The sequence below is a fragment of the Spea bombifrons genome, chromosome 4 (assembly GCF_027358695.1).
Source record: "Spea bombifrons isolate aSpeBom1 chromosome 4, aSpeBom1.2.pri, whole genome shotgun sequence".
Classification (NCBI taxonomy): domain Eukaryota; kingdom Metazoa; phylum Chordata; class Amphibia; order Anura; family Pelobatidae; genus Spea; species Spea bombifrons.
Genome location: NC_071090.1, coordinates 55,469,270 through 55,484,277, shown reverse-complemented (window position 1 = coordinate 55,484,277; position 15,008 = coordinate 55,469,270). Strand labels below are relative to the sequence as shown.

At 36.8% G+C, this 15,008-nt stretch overlaps 1 protein-coding gene across 1 annotated transcript; it reads left to right on the top strand.

Annotated features, from left to right (window-relative positions):
* Positions 1-588: 588 nt before the first annotated feature.
* IQUB (IQ motif and ubiquitin domain containing) lies at positions 589-14,081 on the top strand. Its single transcript, XM_053464888.1, has 13 exons — positions 589-649; positions 1,531-2,177; positions 2,630-2,764; positions 3,332-3,499; positions 4,490-4,665; positions 5,164-5,319; positions 6,352-6,562; positions 7,279-7,454; positions 7,932-8,102; positions 8,327-8,503; positions 10,489-10,737; positions 11,654-11,839; positions 13,764-14,081. The coding sequence occupies exons 2-13, from the start codon at positions 1,544-1,546 to the stop codon at positions 13,935-13,937; spliced, it is 2,613 nt and encodes an 870-aa protein (XP_053320863.1). The 5' UTR covers positions 589-649; positions 1,531-1,543; the 3' UTR covers positions 13,938-14,081.
* Positions 14,082-15,008: the final 927 nt, after the last annotated feature.

Here is a 15,008-nt window from a genome sequence, read left to right as displayed (position 1 = left end):
CTTCACAATGGAGAAACCGGCTAGAATTTGTCCTTCATCATGAAAAGTGAAGCCAGAGAGTTAAAACCAGGACTCTCCTGCCAACTTTCCCTTGAATAAGCCCCAAAGAGTTGATATCAGAAACATATACTTCTCTAAGTCCAGAAACACATCATGATGACCATGTGAAGGACTTTCCTCCGTTGTCACAGATCTCTCTAGAGCTGTACTAGATCACTCATACAGTGCTGGTTATCGAAAGCAACTTCAGGCAAGCAAAGCTTTCAGGACAGCTGTATCAAAGCATCACGCTTAAACACACTAATGAAACACATGCTAATTTCAAAGACCCCTCACTCCAAGTAATTAAAATGTTATAATAATTATTAATTGTATAGTTATTAGCTTCCGGGTTGTCTTGGAGACACGTAAACACCTCCTTCCAGTGGTGCGCGCGCCTGCCCGCTGCCTTGGTGATGACACCGACAACAAAACTCGCAGGTACTGTGGATGCTGGACGGTAGGAGGACACCGGCGGCCGGTGAAAATCGTGGAAACCGAGACCCCATCCACGGGGATAAAACGATTCAATCAGTGTCACAAGATACCCAGCATTGAGCCACTAACCACGGCGAGCGCGTTCAGTGTCTATCGCCTATCTAGAAAGGAGGTGCGTTGCAGAACAAGACTTTTTGGTACAGGACAACATCGGACGCTTTAATAAGAGAGATCGCCTTGACAAAAAAAGACTGCTCAAGTCTTTATATGAAAATACGAGACCTTGGACTAGAAATTAAAGTACGAACAACACATCACTGGTGCAACGAGTTAGGAGCGTATAACGCACCGTCGTTTGTTGGGGTCATGACCTCAGAAAGTAGCTAGCTGAAGTAGGGGGCTATATTATGAACAATCAATATATATATATATATATATATATATATATATATATATATATATATATATATATATATATATATTAAATGATGTGATATATACAAATATAATATATTGACCACAAAACCACTCATATTTTTGCTGGGCATTTTCTGGTTGATTTTCTTTTTATATGGGAATAAAAGTGCATGTTATGTGTAAGGCAATCAGGGTTATTAGTATTTTCATATAAGTAGGACCAACAGATTTTGGAGGTGTTGTAATTGTGGGACAATAACATAGAAACAAACTGAACGTTCCTGTTCTATATTTTTCACATTGCTGCTCACATTTTGTATGGATTGTATGGTTACTAACTTTTTAGTTGTTTTTAATAACATAGGGATTCACATCCTCATTGTATAGACAGTGGGTATGTTGGCAAAGCATAGGAAATGCATCCCATAAGATTAATTTGAAAGTCTGCGTGCCAGTCCTACTGAAAACCTTTGGAAGGGGATCTCCATACTGTTTATAAACCATTTTTTATTTTAGTACTTAAATAATATGTATTTGGTGCTTAATATGTATTTTAGTGTTTAGATAATATGTGTTGATTATGTATGTGTTATGCTTCCAATACTATCATTAAATCAAATTACTTCTCTTTTAAAGGGCTAACATTTAAATGAAGATGGAACCTACAGCTGGAGCAACTTCTCAAAGTATAGATGTATCACAGCAGACGGATGATGACATGTCAGCTGCAGATCACAATAGTCCAGAGTCCAATACTGCCGGACAGGACGCACATACTGACTTGGTGTTGGCGGAACAAGAACAGCAAACGACATTTGAGGCAGGAGAACAAGGTATGAATCAACAATCAGATCTTTGGGCTGAACAGCAATATGACAACTCGGAAGGACAACCTTTGATGGATCCTACACCAGAACCAGAAGAAGTACCAGGTCATGGGGGTGAATCAACCCCACAGAAACTACAGAGCGTCTCCTGTGAGCAAGAACAACCTCAATTAATAATAGAGCTGGAAGTAACGCCAGCTGACCAGCACACTGTAGCCGAGATCATCTCCAAGCAAATAGATCAGCAAACTGACCAAGACTTTGGTACACAGCTACTAGAAAGTGAAGAAGAGGAGACACAGTTTGTTCAAGAAAAAGCAGACGAGTCCCTGAATTTAAGACAAGAGGATAATACATTTGCAGAACAAATCAGATCTACCCCAGATGAAGATGTTATACCTAAAAGTCAACCTGAAATAAACACGTCTTTAGAAGTGTCCAATACTACCGCCACAGGTATGCTATTAACAGATGCCTTAACTTTCAATGAGTGATTCCATCCATCTTCCCAAACCCTGCATTTTACAGTTAACCCATTTATATTTTCTGCATATTAATATAACCTATATGTTCTGATAATTCATCTCTATAAATAACTTTTTACTATCTGGTGGAAGCAAATAATTCTTATCATCTTGTCATTATAATGCTGACTAGGCTCGATTTATGTCCAGGAATTATTTGCTGAAAAATACTATAAATAACGTGTAATTTGGAGCTAATATTATAGCCAAAACAATATATCTGTGTCATGTGCATATGTAGTGCACACTGACAGATCAGAGTTCCTTATATATAGGTAGGAATAGTTATGCAGTCAAAGGGAATGAATCATACACACGATTGTTTATCATGGTAAACAAATATATATATGTATATCTCATATAATAAAACTGTATTTATTTCAGTTAAGGTCATGCTGGTTCCCGATGGTCAAGTGGTTACCTTGGCATTCTCTATTGGATATTCGGTAGAAAACCTTAAAAACTACTTTGCAACTCAGATGAAAATCCCTGAAACTGTCATTCAGATAATGTTTGAAGGTATGTCGAGGAAATAAATGCAAAGCTACATATGTTTCACTGTAATGCTCACCCTATCACGTTCAAATTGTACATCTTCTAGGTTGTAAGCTCCTTAGCTCTTGTTTCTGTAAGATGAGTTGTTATGGTATTTACTACTTGTTATGACATGTGGAATATGATGGCGCCAAATAAAACAATAAGTAGTAGTTATAATAATAATAATAATAATAATAATAATAATAATAATGTTCAAGCCATTACCTCTTTCTCTCATTACCATGGCTCATATCCTGTTGTAGAAGACCATGCCAAATATTTTGTAGAATTATCTATAAAATAAAGACAGTAAAATATGTTTCTGATTGTATAATGACACACAATAATTTACTGTGTAGATTCAGAAGTGTGCTGAGAGTGGATTACTGTGAAGTTGATTTGGATGTAAATATGTCTTCATATCAGTCCAAATAAGAAAACGGAGACATTCATTTCAGAAGTGCAGTTAGAGTGGTTGAAGTATTGTCTGTCTTTTTAGAATAATAAATATGCCATGTACCCTCATTCAGTTATGTGATTGATATTTAGGACGTGTTGTGCAAGACCAGGAGACCTTGGTGGATCTTGGAGTCATTCCTCATGGGACGATTCAACTGGAGATGCTGTCATTGGATCCTGCAACTTATCCGATGAAAGCTGTGAAACTTCAGCAGGAATACAGCATGCCAGATGTTATAACTGTCAGAGTGCAGACAGGTATTACCAAAATCTAGTAGTAGTACATTTTTAGGGATCACACATTAACCCAGAGTTTTCATACAGACTCAGATATCTAGATCTTAGATAGCTTGAGGGCCATTACCTTAAACTACACCAATTTTGTTTTCCATTTATATCCAGGGTTGAGTGCGTTACATAGTACAAGACAAGCACAAGCCTACCCCAACATGCTCCCCAGTTCCTCACATATGAGGACCCAATAACAGGTGGAGGAAGCACTTTGGCTTTACTGCTTATCACAATAATTGTACACCTTCATTCCTGCCAAGACATCATGCCCAGGCATTGAGCTTGCGCCCAGACTCAGCATTAAATTAGAACACAGAGATCTTCATTTCTGCTTTGAAACTTTCAGGATGACATTTGTAAAGAAATTACATATATATATATATATATATATATATATATATATATATATATATATATATATATATATATATATGTTTATGCATCAAACTCTGTGCAGATATGTTTACAGATGCTGTAAAGCTGATGCTTTATGTGCACCATGCTTTAGAAGCAACATAGTGATTTCACTGAGAACATAGAACATTAGAGATCCTATTAATGACGAACTGATGGGTAATTTATCACTGCCATGCATTTTAAATTAGTTTAAAAAGTTTATATGGCTTGAAATAAGTAATGATAAAATCCTTTCAGAAGGGCAATTCATTTTGTAGACTTTCCCATAGACTCCATTTATTTGAATGTTGCTACATTTAAAGATCTGTAGGAACAAGAGTGTGGCAACTATTCCTATTCATGGAGTGACAGGCATGACTCTCATGCCTCCACTTATGACTTTACATTATGTTGTTAAAAATCAGTTTGTATATTACATATTAAATATAAATAATAATAACTAAACGCACCTGAAGCTTGTGTTACACAGTAGCATTTCTTTTATTTGGTCTGTGAATTATATGGTTTAATCCTTCCTTTGGACCTACTGCATTTTTAAAGGCGAAGAAACATACCAGGATCTGGTAGTCGAAATAGAAAGGCTCAACTACCGCAAACCATATCTGGGTGGATATCGGCATAAAGTGACCGGAGTGATATTTCATCACGCAGGCACACAAACTGTACCAAAAAAGAGGCCAGATAGAGGAACTGTTGTGTTCTGCAGGGAAACACAGGTAATTCGTCCTTTACAAAAAATCTCTTCAGTGTTTATGGGGAATAATATCCAAATATATTACTCCCTGAATATTAATTATATAAATATTGTTTAGACTTAAACAATGCTTTAGCAAATGGATAAAACTAGGTGGACATTTTCCTAATTTGATCAGTAACTCTTACTAGCTACTCTTACTAGCTACCTCTATTTAGTAATGTCACAATGGTTTTGAGGCATGATCATCAAACCTTTTTCGGTAATATTAATATTACTATTATGGAGATAAGTTAATAAGTGATATTTCGACAATTTAGAAGGTCACTAGCTGTCTGCAGGAACAGGGTAAAGGAAGAGCTAAGTGAGCACTGCGTAAATTGTTGGCGCTATATAAATAAAAGATAATAATAATAATTATAATAATAATAATAATGTATCTTTGTTATGTCAGTTAGCTTTTGATAAAAATAAATTATTTTTGATATGATACCTGTACCCCTACGTCTTGACTTTTTAGACTGTATTCGAAAAGAACAAGTCACAACAGTCAAGGAATACAGTGTCTACACAAATGACCAAAATTGGATGTTATGTTGCCAATTTAACCGATAAATTGTTGCAACCAGGAAGATACATCACAGCGGATGAGTTTCATGCTCTGAGACTAAAAGCAGTAAGTTGAACTAACCTTCTTTTACCAATCATGTTTTGTTCTAGTTTTTTTTTCAGGGTAGTTATGGATTTCCCAAATATAGTGGCGCTAGTGATTTAATTAATCCATACAGAAGCTGATTTACTAAAGATATATTTTAGAAATACAGCTACTTTAACAAAAAGTTTACTGGACACTACCATGAAATATTTGATTTAAGTTTTAATTTCATACATTTGGAAATGTGTGTTATTTTCTTTACAAATTATTCGCTTTGATACATTTGTATCGATTTTCCTCTGTTGAAAACCATCAAATGAAGGGAATGGCTGGTTATATTTAGCCAAGAGACATGCCTACCTAAATGGCGCAAAACTTATCGACATGGAAAACGGTGCCCACATGTTGTTGTTTTTTAGTGTGTATAGCGTTGTGATTTCATATGTAATTAAAATAAAATTGCAAAGGAAAAACTCCCAGGAGTGGCTTATAATCACAGACCACCACAGCCCCCTACTCCTGTCTGCTTTTATAGGCCATCCATGATTTATCTTATCAGTAATATCTATTTGATAATACAAAGGGTCTCATTTATAAAGGTGATTTATGGTGCTAAGTGATATGGTGGAGGTAGGAAGATATTCTATTGGTTGCTATGGTGATTGCCCACGTATCACTTTGTACCAGAGTTTTTCTTTAAATATAACACCTAGTGAGTAAATGATAAGGTGACCATACTGAAGATACGTATAATGGGCTAGTATAAAAGATAAGTAGAGTATAAAACATTTACAAAAATATCTATTTATATATATATATATATTATCATAAAAAAAATCAATCACATTTTAAGTCACATGTGTAGTCAAATACACAAGCAGCACTTGGAAAGCATTTTATGTATACTGTAATTCAATCAAAAATGACCATCAGCTACCTTATCGTGCACAATTTATTCTAGGAGATACACTAATGCAGTGTTTTTTTCAGTAGCAATAACAATTTCCTTCTTTTCTGCATTGTGCCCTGATATCCAATGTTCTTGTAATTAAGGTCATAGTGATACAGACTTACTATCGGCGTTTCCATGCGAGAAAGGTGGTACAGCAACTCAGAGAAGAGAAAAGACTGAGATTAGAATGGGAAGAAAGAGAGGAACTAAGGAAAAAGAGAGAGAAGGAAGAAAGAATGAGAAAAGATTACGAGCGCCGAATGAATCCAAAAACAAAGGAAGATTTTGAACTTCTGTATCATGCACTGGAATGTGAGTATGTCAATTATTGTGCATCTCTGTGTTACAATATTTTTTCTGCATCTTCCTTTAAACAGAGCCAGGAAAACCAAGAAGATTTTGCATTAACAATAACCCCTTTATGATCAAGTGGTTTTCATTGTATTTTTTTTAATAATTGGCGTAAGTCTGCAGTTATAATAAATTCTAGGAAATTATCATTGGATAATATAGTACGGTGCAAAGGGTTTAGTCAGGTGTGAAAAATGCCGTAAAGTAAGAATGCTAATAGTTTAAATGTATTACTATTTATAATAGTTCATTTGTACCATTTCACAAAGTGAGTGAACAGAAGAAAAATCTAAATCACATCAATATTTGGTGTGACCAGATGGGTCAAATGGTTCTTATCTGACATCAAATTCTATGTTTCTGTGTTCCCATCCTGCTTATTCCATTATATCAATTTTAAATTTGAAGAAGAACTAGCTGCCACTTATACCCAGCTGATAAACAAAACAAAAAATATAATAATATTTGCTTGGTTACATTATATTCCATCTATGTGTGTGTGTATATATATATATATATATATATATATATATAGTGACATATTAAAATAGGCAGGAACAGATGGTGTGTCGAACAATAGCTCTCTAAACTGAAAAGGATTTTTGTGTTTTTTTTTAAGAAAAGGTAAATATGATTTTATTGTGTATATTTGATTAAAAACTTTTCTTTTTCTTTAGTGTGGCGAAAGGAAGAAGTAGAGCGTATAAACCAAACATACAGCGGTGCTGAAAGAAGAACAGCTCTGTCGGCACTGCTAGAGCAGGAAACGCAGCTTATCGCCTCAATTGGTCGGCATAAGATAGATGCAGACCAAGAAAGCCAACAAAAAGCCATACAACTCCTTTTGGACAAGGTGAGCGAATCCTGGAATGTGACATGTTAAAAGGGACATACCAGCCACCATATGCCCTTCACTGCTTTTAATATAACCCAAACGCAGAAGCAACTTTCAGTTTGAACAAATATTTTTATATAGATTTCCAGTAAAACTTGTGTTGTATACAAGCAGTCTAAAGTTTCCAAATTAGAGGAATTGCGCACTAAACCTTGAACGCTTTTGATCATAATTTAAAAAGAAAACCGGAACATGCATATGTTGCACGCCACGAAAATAACAGGGAAAATAATGTGGCAAGATCACCGCTCCCGCTGCTTCATGTGGGCTTTGCCAAAGAAGCCTCATCATTTTCCAATTTCACATTTGTGTACTATAATTTTTCTTTTTCAAGCAGTAGTCCAATACATCTGCTCTCGTGTTTAGTTTTTCATCTATCTGTATATTGGGATCCTTTTTATATTTAACATTTTTCCTTCTGAATGTGTTTTTCAGTGTTGCGAACCTAAGAGGTGGAAAACGTTTGATGGAAAAACTACAGAGATGGACACTCAGTATACGATACGTGCCAGAGAGCTACGTGACATCTACACAACCATTAACACAAAAGAATTAAACCGTGATGAGAGGCTTGATGCGCTTTTGACACTTAAACACACTGTGAAGGTCATTTCATAATAATTTTTTCTATTTGAGCAGTGTATTAAGGGTTAGCTGATTAAGTAATATATATGGGCTATTTTGCTCTTTAAACCATGTTAGCCTTTAAATATATATATTATTTTTTTATTATTTCTCTATCCATTCATATATTACACCTGTTTTTTTTGTGGATTTCAAAAGCCTTTACCAAAAATGTATTTTTACTGAACTGGCCTTCTTACTTTTAGGAGCATGATTGCAAATTAACCAAAGAAATTGTTGAGCTGATTGACAGAGAGGTTGATCTCTTAATGCGTGGGGTTAAGGGTTGCAACCTTGATGGACTTAGGAAAAGGATATCAACGCTCTTCCTGCAGTACATAAAAACACCCACTTTTAACCCAGAAGTCGCAAGGCTGCTGAAGGTAATAGCTCAAGCGTTTTCAGGTTTTTCCAAATTCTTAAAATTCTGTAAGCATGTCTTTTATGTATACAATAATGTTTTACACTATTAAGTGCTCATCTTTTTTAAGATTGCTTTTGCAATTAGTATCGAATCATTATTTATCCAACATCACAAAGGTGTTTGAGGCTCCTGTCTGTTCTTTTTAACAGTTAATGTGGGGTTGGGCACTTTGAGGGTGTTTTCTTAATTTTGCTTTTAAAACGTTCTTTTTAGGTTTATGTACCTAAATCAAAAATATTGATGATTTAGGACAGCACCACCCTGCTTTTTAAACACTCTCTTGTTTAAAGCTTACTAGTATAGGTATAGCATCCCAGATAAATATCTTAAATGATGTGAACTGATCTCAACTTTATAACGTATAGCTTTTATAAATACTTTTTTTATGTATGTACCTTAGGGATGCAAATAAACAAATAAAAAGGAGGTAAAATATAACTTTACATAATGATGTTAGATGATTTTTGTTACATTTTTTGTGTAAAAAAAAAACAACAATAAAATGCTCCCTATTCAAAACATGATAATATACCGTGTTTCCCCGAAAGTAAGACAGTGTCTTACTTTCTTTTTATCCCTAAAAGCCCCACTATGTCTTACTTTCGGGGTATGTCTTATATTGGGAAAAAATTGAGAGTGATGGGAGTTATGATGTACTTTTAGAGCATAATTAGATCATGAAAAAGACATTGGAAATGGTACAGCATAACACCCATCACTCTCACACACTTACCAATCAACACACCTACCAATCCACACGTATACCAATCCACACACATATACACCAATCCACACGTATACACAAATCCACACACATATACACTAATCCACACACATATACACCAATCCACACACATATACACCAATCCACACACATATACACCAATCCACACACACATATACACCAATCCACACACACATATACACCAATCCACACACACATATACACCAATCCACACACACATATACACCAATCCACACACACATACACCAATCCACACACACATATACACCAATCCACACACACATATACACCAATCCACACACATATACACCAATCCACTCTCACTTAATGCTTTCCTACCTTTCCTTTCTTCTTTCAGCTTCTTTTCCTCCTCTTCGCTCCTCTTCTTCAGTTCTTGTCTCCTTCCGGGTCAGAGGGCACGGACAGCGGTGGGCGCGGCTTCAGTGTTGTGCGCCGGGATCTGACAAGAAACCCCGGCGCACAACAGCTGTTGCCGCGCAGATCACAAGGGAGCGGTATCGGAGGTCATTAACAGACCTCCGGCTCCCTTGAGTGATTTTAAGCCGGGTTGAACCCGGCTTAAAATCACTCAAGGGAGCCGGAGGTCTGTTAAAGACCTCCGATACCGCTCCCTTGTGAGCCTGCTCCTCCAGCGGCGGACATTACTGTCCGTCTCTGGAGGGGTGCCGGGTGCCGCAGGTTGGCACCCCCTGGAGTGTGGCGCCCTGTGCGGTCGCACACCCCAAAGGTCGGCCCTGCTCTAAGGGGCCGGCCTTAGGGGTCTGCGGCCGCACAGGGTTTAAATAAAAACATCGGGGGTTTTTTTCAACTTTATTTAACATCCTCCATGTTAAATAAAGTTAAAAAAACTTTATTTAACATCCTCCATGGAGGATGTTAAATAAAGTTAAAAAAAAACCCCGATGTTTTAATTTAAATCCTGTGCGGCCGCAGACACGTAAGGCCGGCCTTGGTGGGGACTTCCCGGCCCCTTAGAGTGGCGGACCCGGCAAATCCCCCGTGTTTCCCCGAAAGTAAGACATATGTCTTACTTTCGGGGTACGGCTTATATTAGCCGACCCCTCTGAAACTCCCGATACGTCTTACAATCGGGGGTGTCTTACTATCGGGGAAACACGGTACTATGAAGGGAATATATTATGGATATCAATAATAATACCAATATAATTTTTTTTAAGGTTCCTCAAGATTTTACAGTTCTGCGCAAAAACATCTACTTCTGTCCAAGTTGCAAGAACTATCTGCCTTCTACAGAGTTTTCTCTTTCTGCCAGCGCACGCACGGTGGGGAGATGCCGCAAATGCTCTAAGTTGGATAACGAAGCTCGGAAGAGAGAAGAATTTTCAAAATATAACAATTTACTCAAGCAACTCAAAAAAGCAGAGGCAGACTATGGAGATGAGGCTAGAATAGCTTTTTTGCTGCAGGTAAGGTACTCGGTTATGTCAGAGTTGAGAAAAACTTCTATTAACCACGCTGAATCTGTTACCAGCCGAGATACTCAAGGCATCATATGGACTTTAATGCACATGATAGCTGCATGGTCCATCTCAATTTTTGTGGTTTCCATGAATTCCCCTCCATATGCATTTGCCTTTTCCTCACTCCCACCTATTTTCCATGCATGAGATGTGCTGGCTCGGAATTCTATTGGCACATACGTGGAACCACCAACAGTGACAATGTATATCTGTCAGCCAGCTGTGGAAGGCAAGCACATATCTCTGTTGAGCCCCACTGACTGTTCTGGCAACACATCACCTATTGTTTCCACAAATGTCATGAGATGTTTATGGAGCATCTTCACTTTTATTTAAAGGCACCTGGAAAACTTAAGAGATTGTGAAAATGTCTGTATTTTGTTAATTATAATATATGCAGTATAGCAGACTCCGGCTGGCCATTGTGCACAACATGGAAATTCGTAGTGGGCCAATAGCACTTCCCACTTATCATTACCCGCATCCATGCTGGCAGCCACACATTGCAGAATTGTGATCCAACGGCTACTCGCCTTAGGGTGCCAGGGTTTATTCCGTTACGGGTATAAATAAATAAATAATTAGGACCATTATATTATGCGACCTATAGTGTGCCTTAAATAGGAATAGCTTAATATGTAGGGTTGTCACTTATATGTAACTAGAGAAATTCAATGAATATTGTCCTAGCCTCCCGGTGAAGGGGGGATGTGTCCTGGCCTAAAGAGCCTATTCCTCTAAATGATATACAATGATATTAAGTAACAAGTTGCATGTTTGCAAAAATGTTTAGTTCCTTAGAAAAGACCTCGAATGGAACACAAAATGTCAGCCATCATTAGTTTTGTTTTTTTATTTGCAGCAACAAGACCTCCAGTACCTGGTTGAGAATATATGGGCTGCTCAATCGGCACTGAGTGCCTGTGATGACATTTACGATTTAGCAATGGTCAGATGGGACAAGTACTATGAATGGTCTCCATGGAACTGTATTCTCCTTAACAAAGAGGAAGCAGCTGCTCACCTAAAACTTTCCAATGCTGAGCAGGTAATAATACAATACAAATACAAAAAATGGCTTATTTACATGCAGCAAAGGACATTCTATTTCCTACTGGGCTCTCAGTCCGTTTAATTAGGTTACTGTACACACAATAGGTCTTCTGGTATTGTAAAGTACAATGCACATTTCTACCATTAGATGGCATTGCAAAATTAACAATGGCTTTTGCATTTTTAAACCAGAAATAATTAAGTCTCCTTGGCACTGTGATTTAATTTTATTTTCAAGTGTGTTTTGCTGATTTACTGTTATTTAATCATCATCAACTACGTTTCTACGCCGCTTGAACACATACAAACCTGAGTAGTTTTACACTTAGGAATTTTCCAATTGAATTTGGCATCAACAAATGAATGCTAATTATCTATACACTCCAAAAAGTAATCCAGCAAGACTTTACTGGTGGGTAAATCTGAAAATGTAGTGTATGATTCAAGGTTGTAAACAATGCAAAAAACATTCACAGGGCTGGTTATTTTGTTATTTTTTTAATTAATATAGGGAGCATGTCATAATATGCCAGAAATGTAAATTAACTTAAATAATACTTAATGCCAACAGCTGAAGAATCTTGAGCATATGCTAGTTGGTTGGTGCAACATATTCTTCATAATATGATATAATTATAACGGAGTTTTGACTATTTTTGGCAGATTTGATGGCAGATTATTATTATTTTATAAAGCGCCATCATATTCTGCAGCGCTGTACAGTGGATCTACAGGACACAACAAGTAGTGCATAACATAACAGCTTGACTTAAAGAAACCAAAGGTGCTCCTCAAAAAAGCTTATAATCTAGGAATAGATAGGGTACATTACATAAGAGGTGAAAGTGCCATTCTTACATATGGAGCAGCCACACTAGTCAAATAAATAATGTTGTTGGAATTGAGTACAGTCCAAAGGCAGAAGGGAGAGTAAGAAATGTGAGCTAGAGGTAGGTGGGAAGAAGGGGGTTAATGTGTCAGCTGATCTGTAAAGAAGTGAGCCTTGGGGGATTTTTGAAGGACTGAAGGCAAGGGGAGAGACAGATAAGCCAGAGAAGGACATTCCAGAATATAAATGCAACTCTTGTGCGCTTGGATGAGAACTAGAAATCAGAGCAGAGGAGAGACTAAGATCATCGGATGAGCGGAGAGACCAGTTAGGAATGTATTTGGAAATGAAAGTAGGGGAACCACTATGAAGAACTTTAAAAATTAGAGTCTGGGATCCATTTGGCCCATCCACTGTGCCGATTATAACTGCTTTAAAGCAGGATTGAACAGCGAAGGAATAGTGGCCCTAACACTTTAAGGCCAGTGGCCACTAAATGGTCGCCAGCTGGATTCGGACATCAACACACAGCACTCTTACACTTGAAATATTGGAGAGGGAGCAGAAATGTGATATAAATGACTTAAAAAGTAGAGGAGGGAAGTTTGTTTTAAAGGAGAAGAAATGTCACGATCTAAGACTTAAAGGAGAAGAGGTCTCACTCTAAAACTCAAAACTCAGAGGTTTATTATGTATTGTTTTATATACAGGACATAACAAGTAGTATATAACGTAACAATTTGACTTACATAAACAGGTGAGGAGGGCCCTGCTCAAACAAGCTTACAATTTTGAGATTAGATGTATTGTGAGGAAGTTTACTTTACCAAGAGTATGGTGGATAAATGGAACAGCCCCCATGAGAAGTTGTAGAGGCTAATACAGCGAGATTATTTAAAGACAAAACCAACAACTTATTATGGTCTGAGTCTTTGTAGCACTGTGTTGGGTCTCATGTTTTGACATAGACTTATGCTCTATGTTAAAATAAAATAATTGTGTTGTCTTGGATTGTTTTGTAGTATTAAAGAAATTGTAAATATGAATACACATATATGTTTTAATTTTCTCTATCCATTTTCCTTTCCAGGCTTATGGTACCATCTTTATTCATAAGATCAAGCACAGACACACTCTTGCCAGGAATTATTTTTCCCAGATTCCTGAGATAGCACCATTTCTGCACGTGGAGCGATGGAATCAAATGTCTACAGTAAATGATTTGGTTATTAGTAATACGGTGACAGCACCTTCCCACGCCTGACTTCCATTTTATCATTATGATTTTCCTTTTTCACCCTACATCTTTGCTCTTTGAACTAAATTTACAAACTTGCAGCTGCACTGGCATTTATAAATATCAGCCGTACCAATTAAAGTTCTCTATAAATACAGTTATATTGAAGAATATCTCTTTGTGATGTCCTGTGTGTTTTATGTTATGTTATATGCATTTCTTCTTTGCTTTACATGGTCCAGTCACTTAAAACATACAGCGCTACGGAATTTGATGGCGATATATAAAACAATAAATAATAATAAATGCAGCATTCACATAACAAGGACAATGTTTTTTCCCTAATAATTGCAAGACCAAGGAACAAATGCAGAGACCTCGTTTGATTCCAGTGTTACATTCTTGTAAGGTCAGGCAACTTGATTAGTCCAGACCATGATAAAATAAACATTATACCTTATTATATGGAGGTACATGCCATAGCTTTGAACATCTTCTAATGGTTACTAAAAAAAAAGAAAACCTTTGAAAGATTTTGCAAATAATAACATAAATGTATCTGGGATCATGCAGCTACAGTTCTCCTGTCTCCCTAACTAATTTGCAGAATGTGTTTTTCTTTCCTTTTTAACCAACAGGCATAATGATGTACAAAATCATTTTGCAGATGTAGTTTTCCATTTTCACTGTTTTCACCATCATGTTTTAGATGCATTGTTTGCAGTTAATTACGAGATCTACTTAAACGTATGCCTTTTCTAGAAGTCATCCGACTGGACGGTCTTGAGTGCAGTAGGACAAAATGCCTAAAACTTGTCATCCTTGATGTTAGCTTATTATAAACATATAATAGAGGTGGGCAAGCTGTGTGCTGGTATAGATCAAGCCAAGCAGGGGCCAATGAGGCAGACCCTGAACAGAAGATAAGAATAAAATGTTCACATATTGCTCGTGAGCAAGAAAGCCCTGCATGCTAAACCTCCCAAAAGAAAGTATGGACTATTTTTACGTGCTTTACCAACATGTATTATGTTATTTATGTTGTTGTTGTTCATAAGCAACCTATTGCTTAAATTTGCCACTCCAAAGCATTATTCT

What these genes read in the sequence shown, in the direction of transcription:
- IQUB (XM_053464888.1), top strand. Translation starts at nt 1,544, where the DNA reads ATGAAGATGGAACCTACAGCTGGAGCAACTTCTCAAAGTATAGATGTA. An exon ending in GAATAGCTTTTTTGCTGCAG is followed by an intron (nt 10,738 to 11,653) that starts GTAAGGTACTCG and finishes TTTTATTTGCAG; the next exon opens with CAACAAGACCTCCAGTACCT. An exon ending in AACTTTCCAATGCTGAGCAG is followed by an intron (nt 11,840 to 13,763) that starts GTAATAATACAA and finishes TTTCCTTTCCAG; the next exon opens with GCTTATGGTACCATCTTTAT.